Source organism: Helianthus annuus, chromosome 11, assembly GCF_002127325.2.
Source record: "Helianthus annuus cultivar XRQ/B chromosome 11, HanXRQr2.0-SUNRISE, whole genome shotgun sequence".
Taxonomy (NCBI): domain Eukaryota; kingdom Viridiplantae; phylum Streptophyta; class Magnoliopsida; order Asterales; family Asteraceae; genus Helianthus; species Helianthus annuus.
The window spans coordinates 37,613,038-37,622,705 of NC_035443.2; the positions used below are offsets into that span (position 1 = coordinate 37,613,038).

The following is a 9,668-nucleotide window of genomic DNA, read 5'->3' on the forward strand; positions in this document are numbered from 1 at the left end:
TTGATATTGACGATCTAGTGAGTCAATCAGAGTCAAAATACCACTGTTTGAGTGGAGGAAACAAACAAACAGTTTGAATCAGAGAGAAATGAGTAGAAAACAGAAGAACATCACTTTTAACACTTGTTTCTCATTAACATTCACTTGAAAATCGGGCGGCAGTTCAGTACACACTTTCTGATTCCGTGCCAAATGAGAAACAACTACACATATATATAATGATCTAATTCCGCTTGAAATGACATGCTGTCATTTCGAGCGGAATCACATGCTTCTGATTTCGCTTGAAATGACAACATATCATTTCAAGCGGAATCACATGCTAAAACCATAACATTTACATTTTAACCCTTGCACTATACATAACTGACATATTAGACCCCTAGACCCTATACAAGCATGACTAAGACTGAGACGTAGGCTTTAGACATCGTGCACTAACAAACTCCCCCTTGGATACAGCCGGAGTCTTCAGTCTTGCTTCTTCCTCCACTTTCCTCTATTTTCATCAAGTTTCTTTCTTTCCTTTTCAGCTTTCTTCTTTTCTTTTTCCTCAAGCGACCACCATTTTTAATTCCATTTACTTTCAGAATTTATGCCTTTCTGAAAGCAAATAGTTACGACTTTCTGGAACTGCATCGCTTGCTCTCTATCTTCAGATTGGAAGCGGATTTTGTTTACAAACAAGCACTCTATATCTTTCCTTGAACAATTTACCAACCACATCGGGTTGTAAACAAAAATCTCTCTGATCTCCTTCCCAGCTCGATAAGTGATCACAGCCTCAGTAGAGATACAATTGTACACCCAGCCCATGAAACCTTTATAGAACTCTGTTCCATCTTGGGCACTGGTATGTTTTTCATCACTTTCGGCTTTTTCACGTTCAAGATAATCTCTACATTACCAGTTTCAGGATTCACTCTTCTAACTTTCTTGGGTAATGCGGCTTCCAATGCTTGAAGTCTTTCAGAGCTTCAAACTTTATCAAGCCCCACATAGCTGCATCATTTTTCCTCACTGGATACCCTAAGGTTCTCACCTTCGATAATTCCTCTACATCCCACCATGGCAGGGACATAATATCATATAAACGTTCGAAATACTGCACGCCGCATTCTCTTCTAATCGCATATGCATTAACATGAGGTAGAAAACCCCAGCTAATGATATCACCAAGTGAAATGCTTCTATCTCTTTGATAATACTTCAGCGGGCGCTTGAATTTCCTTTCATGACTATCTTTGAACCACTTTTTACGTTCTTCTTTATGAAGATCTTTTGGAGTACCATCGAAATTCTTATCTTTCAGTATCTCAGCAACTTTTCTTCTAAGTTCATCCCTGTTTTCTTCACTAAAGAATTCCATCAGTGTTGGAAATTCAGAAGTGTCTTTAATTCAAATTCTCTTCATCAGAACAATCTCCAACCTCAACCCTGTCATAAACATCTGTATCCTCAACATACTTGTATTCATACTCTGGTTGATGATTGATATCGAATGCATTCAGTTCCTCTTCAAAATCAAACGAAAATTCATCTTCATTTACATTAAACATCTTCAGGACTTCATCCAACGTGTAAGTATGCCTAATTTCACCCTCTTCAACATGAGGCTCTATTCGAAGAATCAACTTTTCAACTTGATCAACGTTTTGATCATCAACATGCTCCCCCTCTCCATCAGCTCCCTCTGAAACTTCATTAGCATCATCATTCATGTAGTCATCAACAGTCTTTTCATTTGAAGCTTCATTCACAGTAACACCTGTACCACCCTAATTATCATCGTCATCATTGTCATCATCAGAACCATGACTACTCGCAGAAAACACTTTTTCAACATCATCATCCTCTCCGTCATCACCCTCTTTATCATTATCCTCCTCATTATCTTCTTCATCGTCATTTCCAGCAATATCTTCAAGTGATACATCTTCTTCAAAGATAGCAGACACAGAAGATATAGGAACATGATTTTCAACAACTAGTGATGGAACAATTGATCTTTCAGGCACTGCAACACTGCCTTCAGCACCCTTGCCCTTATCTCTCAACTGAGGTTCAATTTCAGCTTGGCGTTTAGCCCTGACCTCTTCAACTTGAATTTCTTCAAATATTTGCTCTATCGACTTTCCGAGCATACTCCCTATTACTTTGTTCATCATATAAAATTCATGCTCTTTCAACGCCTTTGCAGCTTCAAGTTCTTTGTTTTTCAGTTCAAAGTACTTGTTCTGTTCATCTCAGCGAGTCTTTTCTTCCTCTAACTCTGTCACCCTCACCTTCAAGATATCAATCTCTGTCTGATCGGTTTCTATTTTCTTCAACAATGACTTGTTTTCAGATTCTAATTTCTTTACACGCATTTCTAGAATCTTTTCACGATCAGCCACTCTTTTGCTTTCAACTGCAACAACATCAACTTTACCCTCCACATTCTTCAATTGAACATTACTCGCAAAATCAAAGTCTCCAATCTTATCAAGACCCATACTCAAGTTCGGAGGAACTGGTGGAAAACCTTTGTACCCCGAAGAACTAGGTGTGGTTTGAATAAGTAGTTGTGAAGGTGGTGGTGTTTGGAATATTTGTTGAGATGTAAGAAAAGTTTGTTGTTGTGGTGGTGTAATAGTATGAATTTGTTGTGGTGAATGAGGTGGTGAGAGATGTAATGGTGATGGTTGTCTTGGTGGTGTTGGTTGTTTTGGAGGTGATTGATGAGGTGGTGAGTGTATAGGTGATTGATGTGGTATTGGTTCAGGTGGTGGAGATGGTAGTTTACTTGATTCTTGGGAAGGTTTCTTCTTTAGTACAATCTTCGTTGGTTTCTTGATCTTTGGACTAACCTTCTTTATCTTTGGAGAAACAATCTTCTTTCTAGCACCAGCTTTCTTCCTTCCACCTGAAGGAGTTGATTGAGATTCAGATACATGTTCAGGAGATGGAATATATGCATCATCATCCTTCTCCTATCTTTTTCTCTTTCTTAACTGCTTTTCTATTGCAATCTCTTCTTGAATTCTCTTTTCACGCTCTACCTCATCAATTTCATCTTCAGAAGAACTAGAAGAACTTGTTGTACTTTTGTTCACGTCATCACCTTCTATATCATCAGCAGCTTTTTCTTTCTGAGCAACATCAGTTGCCTTGTCTTTCTGTGCATTAAACGCCTTAAGTTTCTTCAGCAAACTCTGAGAATTAGGCGATAACGAACATCAACTTCAATATTAGCTTCAGCTTCAGCTTCAACATCATGTTCTACTTCAACCTCAACTTCTGGTACTGGTTCTTCCACATCAGGTTCATCAATAAGTAAAGTCTTAGCAACTTTCTTTTGACGTTTCTTGGGCTGTGAAGACGAACCCTCTTCCTTTTGTGCTTTGGGAGTAACTTTCTTGCCTCTCTTCCTTTGTTCGTTCACAAACCAATCATTGCGAGTATTTTTGAATTCCTCAAGAGCCTTTAACTCATCAGCATAAGCAGCTTCTTTCATCACTTCCTCATTCCTCCAGTTTTGATGATTCGGATGATATCTGGCTAGCTGCTTCAATGAATCATTACTCATGTGAGAAAGAACTAACAGATCGTTGTTTACATCTCTTTCAATATCAGAATAAACATGATCTATCAACATTTGCACAAATCTTGGATAAATCCAAGTCCTACTCTTTGTTGTAATGTTCTCAGCCATGTAATGAAACACGATGTGAGAGAAATTGTACTTCTTGTTCAAAACCAACGCTGTAACCATATTCACCTGATAATCCCTCATTGCGTCATAACCTCCTTTGCAATGGCTTAAAGCCTGCAGTACTGAATGAACAATGAACTTGTATGGCTTTCGAAACTTTGACTTCAAATAATTTGCGTTGTTCAAAGCACCATCATATCACATTCTCAGCATACACCCCTTGACCATCCTCTCAGGAAATTTAGTTGGTGAATCTGCATCATCTGGAAAATTCAACACTTCATCAACAAGCGCCTCTGTAACAATAATTGACTTCTTCTCATCATACTGCTTCACAACTGAATGAATCACTTTGCTCTTTTCATCGTAAGTTGCGTGCTTCCAGAAATGTTTCACATGTGATCTATACACCAAATGTTGATCCGTCAGTGCTTTCTGAATTGGTACTCTCCTCATAAACTCCAGAATGCTACTGAACTCAGACAGCTTTGTATTCTTATCCTCGTCAAAGTCACATCAACTATTGTGCAATGGATCAAAGATCACATTCGAAGTCTGCAACTCAACACATAACAAATTAATCAAAAACTTTGAAAAATTTCATCATCAAACTATGTTCAAGCGAAATCACATGAAATGCAATAACATTTCAAGCGAAATCACAAGAGATAGTTTGGAGCGAAATCATCTGTGTTATTTTGAAGCAAAATCACATGAGACCAGTTCAAGCGGAATAAGATAACACACTCAGAAGCGGAATCAAATAACACCGTTTGAAGCGGAATCATGAGATTCAAGCGGGATTATGATCAAACTCTCAAACACTTTCTGATGATCAAATTAAACATTGTGGTTTGTTAATCAATGAATTTCAAACAAGGGGTTGTGTTTTAATTTCATTTTAACCCTCACAATCATCCTAGATCTAAGTTTGCAAAATCTGTTTACGACAAACATACACAAACCCTAGATTTGGTTCAATCAAACTCACATACATGATTTACAACATAATCCGACAACACACACATGATCTATGTTCATTTTAAACAACATTTAAACCCTAAATCTATGCTTCGAGTTATGGACATCGCCGACAGACACAACTACATAAGATCTGGTTCAAATTGAGCCTCAATCCTACCTTTCCCATGTTCGTAGTTATGTTAACCAACTAAGAACAACAAATCTGATTACAAATTGGCAGAATAACGGCTCAAATTCAAAGGTGTAAGGGTTTCGCTCGAAATCGCCAGGAGCAAACACTTGAAGCGGAAACAGAAGATAAGTGATTCAAGCGGAATCAGATTGCTATTTATAGCCAACCTGATTTCGCTTGAAATGACCCTCGATGCTGTTTCAAGCGGAATCACTAGAGAAGCAGCTTCAAGCGGAATTACACAACTTAATGTGAAATCTTGTTTTCAAGCGGAATCAGAATTAATCATTTCAAAATTTTAACTTTTTGATATTTTCTGATTTTTTACCTACACACCTAGTTAACCAAGTCCAAGTTAATGACCTTGGTCAACTATTCAGCCTACCAAGTCCAACTTAATGACCTTGGTTGACCAGATTATGAAGTATGCTGACTTTCCGAAACTGAAATTAGTTCAAGTTAATGAACTTTCGAACTTTTCAAACTTTTAAACATGTACCAGTCACTATTCAGAATCTCCTGCTTACCCAAACCTCATGAATCAGACATGATCAGCACAAGACTTTGATCATCTGCTCCCCAACGTCTGTTGTTGAAAATAAGATGAAAATAAAATCTTTTTGGTTTTTAGAATATGATAAGCAGAAATCTGTACACACAATATTTTTGTGAGCGTGTTAGGGGATCATATCAGTTTCCGACAAGACACAAGCACCGTTAAGCTTATATTTCATACTCAGCTTTAAACAGTTCGCATAGATTGTCGATATACTAATCCTTTAAAATTTTCACACAACTTTCAATCTGTTTAGGATACGAATTTAGTGTTTTAAGACTTAAACTTTTACATGTGTCCCATCTCAGTATATACTCCCGTATCCAGATCCCAATATTCAGTCTTACAGCTGAGTATACCTAGATGATATCTGTGATGGGGTGAAATGCGAGGCCGTGAGAGCTCAGGTCAGAACTTCCGTTCAGCAGAGAGATAACGGCTCGACTTTCGGTGGGTTCCCTTCAGAGAATCTTTTTTACAACAGCACATGATTAACATTTTGCAATGTGTTATCATTTTTTATGCTGAGGGGAGGCTTTACAAGTAAAGCATTGCGTAAAGTATTATACGGGGACTAGGTCAGAATTTCCATTCAGCAGAAGTCTCGGGATAATACCCCAGATATCACTAAGCATAAAGACCTAGTATCTCAGAAAGAAGAACCTTTCAAACAAGATTTTGGGGGTTACCCATATATCCTGGAGATGTTCCTCACGTAAAAGCAAGTAATTTTTATGTTTATATCCCAAACAAATCTACTAATTTTGTAAAAACCTATCGGCACATCATCAGCGAGACTGCTTAACGCATATTAAACATTACATTTCTTTAGCGTACCGCGTCTGTCTAGCTGATGTACTATCATTTCCCCTATTATACACAAACTCTTTTTCAGATTTTCTAATGTTTTAGAATTTTTGTCATTTTATCATGTTTTTGTATTTTTCTACAAACTTTCTCCCCCAAAAAATAAAAACATATTTTTGTGTTTTTGTTTTTATCAAAAAGCAGGAAAAATAAACTGTACAGACAAAGTTGACAACATGACATAGTTCACATCTGATCGCCGCCCTCCTCGGTTTCACATTCTTCAACCCTCCCAGAACGCAGATTTTTCATCCCATTCAATTTTAAAAGATAATAAAATCTCTTTTTATCAAACGGTTTTGTATAGAAATCAACCTTCTGATCATCGGTGTGTATATGTTCAATCCGTATCAACTTCTTCTCGTGACAATCACGGATGAAGTGATGACGAATCTCTATATGTTTCATTTTAGAATATTGAACCGGGTTTTTAGTTATATTGATTGCTGCTTCATTGTCCATGAATATTGGTGTATCCAAGAATTGCAAACCAAAGTCGCGCATTTGCTGTTGGATCCAAAGGATCTGTGAACAACAGCTGGAGGCTGAAATGTATTCAGCCTCACAAGTAGAAAACGCCACAGAGGTTTGTTTCTTGCACTGCCAGGTAACAAGTCGAGTTCCGAAGAACTGACACCCAACAGTGGTGGACTTAGCGTTCTGCTTGCAGCTTCCAAAGTTAGAATCAGCGAAACCTGTTAGAGAGAAGTCACCCGATCGAGGATACCACAAGCCGATGCTTGGGCAGCCTTTCAAATACTGTAATATCCTTTTGACAATCGTCAGGTGTGACTGCTTCGGGCTCGACTGATATCTGGCGCAAAGACATGTTGGGTACATGATGTCCGGTCGGGACGCAGTGAGATACATTAAGGATCCGATGATTGACCGGTACAATGTCTCCTCCACCTTGACGCCACTCTCGTCAGGACAAATCCCATGATTCTGTGCTAGGGGGGTTGCTGCTGGACTGCATTGAGCCATATCAAACTTTTCCAGCACGTCCTTCACATATTTAGTTTGGTGAATGAAGATTCCGTCGGGCATCTGCTCTACCTGCAGCCCGAGGAAGAACTTCATCTCCCCCATCGAACTCATTTCGAACTTCTTCTTCATAACCTTCTCGAACTCTTTGCATAAATCGTCGTTCGTGGAACCAAAAATGATGTCATCTACGTAGATCTGCACGATTAGGAGATGGCCTGCAACTTCCTTTGTGAATAATGTGCTATCGACTGTCCCTCTAGTGAACCCGTTGGCCAGCAGATGTTGGGAAAGCATCTCATACCAGGATCTTGGAGCCTGGTGAAGTCCGTAGAGCGCCTTATCCAGCAGATAGACTTTGTTCTTGTGTAATGGATCAGTGAACCCCGGTCGTTGATTTCGGCCAGGAAAAGAGGAAATGAAAATCAAAAATGATACAATTTTTGGTGGTTGTCCCACATACACTTCTTCTTTAATCTTTCCGTACAGGAAGGCAGAATTAACATCCAGCTGGTACACTTTGAAGTCTTTCCAAGACGCAACCGCCAGGAAGATCCGAATAGCCTCAAGTCTAGCAACAGGCGCGTAAACCTCATCATAGTCGATGCCTTCTTGCTGACTAAAGCCTTGTACCACTAATCGTGCTTTGTTTCGAACCACGACTCCTCTATTGTCTCTTTTACACTTGAATACCCACTTTGTTTTGATCAACTTTTGATTCTCCGGCAGATCAACTAATCTCCAAACACCCAGTTTCTCGAATTGCTGCAGCTCTTCCTGCATAGCATTCACCCAGCTGTCTTCAGTCAACGCTTCTTTATATGTTCTGGGTTCAATCTGCGAAATATAACATTTCAGTGAGAATTCTTCCTGTAAATGTGCAACAGACGAATAAAAACATGTAAGAGCTCTATTGATTTGATCTCTTGTTTTAACACCACTTTGTAGGTCACCGATAATCTGCTCTGAAGGATGATAAGACAAGGTTCGAGGCATAACGGTGCCAGGCACATCAACTTCCGATTGCAAGCTCGTAATGTCTAGATCCCGGTGTGATCCTCAGCTTCCGTCGTAGTAACATTTGGTTCCTCGTCAAAATTAGGAGCCAATTCCTCTTCTGAGTCGTCAGAGTTGTCAAATGTTGGAGCTGGTTCCTCTGGTGGTTTGTGAGCTGTTCCACTTGGATCGGCTTCATGATCGTTTGTGCCACCTGTAGGATTGCTTGTATCCACCTCAGGTTGTGAAACTACCAAAGGTCTTGGCACTTGATCTTGTGAACTAGATTGTTGTTGTTGATATAGCAGAACAAGTTCCTCAATACTTGGCTCGGTCGGTAGTTAGAACGACTCCCAGAGTTTATCATAATCGAACAGGAATCTTTGTCCGGGAAGTTGTGGTGAAGCAGTGTGTTTCTGACAATCCACATGCTGAACTTTTATTACTTTTCCCAGGCACGGCACAAACACCCTCTTCAATGGGCTAGCGTAACCTACAAAGAAACCATCATTGGACTTAGTACCGAATTTACCATTTTCATCAATAAACGTACATGGAGACCCAAACGGCTCCAGAAACTCTAGATTTGGCTTGTAACGGTGTAACAACTCAAAACTTGTTTTCTTGTACTTCTTGACGGTGAGCACACGGTTCAAAGTGTAACAAGCTGCAGCCACTGCTTCGCTCCAGAAGAAAATCGGTAACTTGGAATCGGCTAACATCGTTCGAGCAGTTTCTATTAAGGTCCGATTCTTTCTTTCAGCAACGCCGTTCTGTTGTGGTGTGTATGGCGCGCTGAATTCATGAAGAATCCCCTTTTCATTGCAGAACTCGAGCATCTTGTTATTCTTGAATTCCGTTCCATTGTCACTTCGTATTCTTCGGATAGGCAGCTTATACAGCGTCTCCATCTTTTTAAACAGAACCATCAGCGACTCAAACGTCTGATCCTTTCTTTCCAAGCACACTACCCATGAAAACCTTGTAAAGTCATCAGTGACTACCAAGCAGTACAAATCACCACTGACGCTCTTCACATTGACCGGCCCGAAAAGATCCATGTGGAGCCTCTCAAGCGGTACTCTGATCAAATTCAGTAACTTCTGTGGGTGTGACTTCCGAGTCTGCTTTCCCTTTTTACAAGCTACACAATCATCAGACAAATGAAAATTCTTTAAATTTACACCTTCGACTAAATCATTATGCACCAGAAAATTCATTTTTCTAATATGAATGTGGCCCATCTTTCGATGCCACATAATAGACTCCTTTTCTGTTGCTTTCGTTTTCGACACAAAGCATTGTTTTTGATGATTTGTTGTTGTTGCGACACTCATATCAAGAATATACAAGTCGTTTTCTCGTGGAGCGCGCAACAGCACCATATCCTCAGGGATTTTAAACCCAAGTTTTAA

At 39.5% G+C, this 9,668-nt stretch overlaps 1 protein-coding gene across 1 annotated transcript; it reads right to left on the reverse strand.

Moving 5' to 3' along the window:
• Positions 1-1,778: 1,778 nt before the first annotated feature.
• Positions 1,779-2,165, reverse strand: LOC110888092 (RNA polymerase-associated protein LEO1-like). Its single transcript, XM_022135632.1, has one exon. The coding sequence runs from the start codon at positions 2,163-2,165 to the stop codon at positions 1,779-1,781; it is 387 nt and encodes a 128-aa protein (XP_021991324.1).
• Between the last annotated feature and the right edge of the window lie 7,503 nt (positions 2,166-9,668).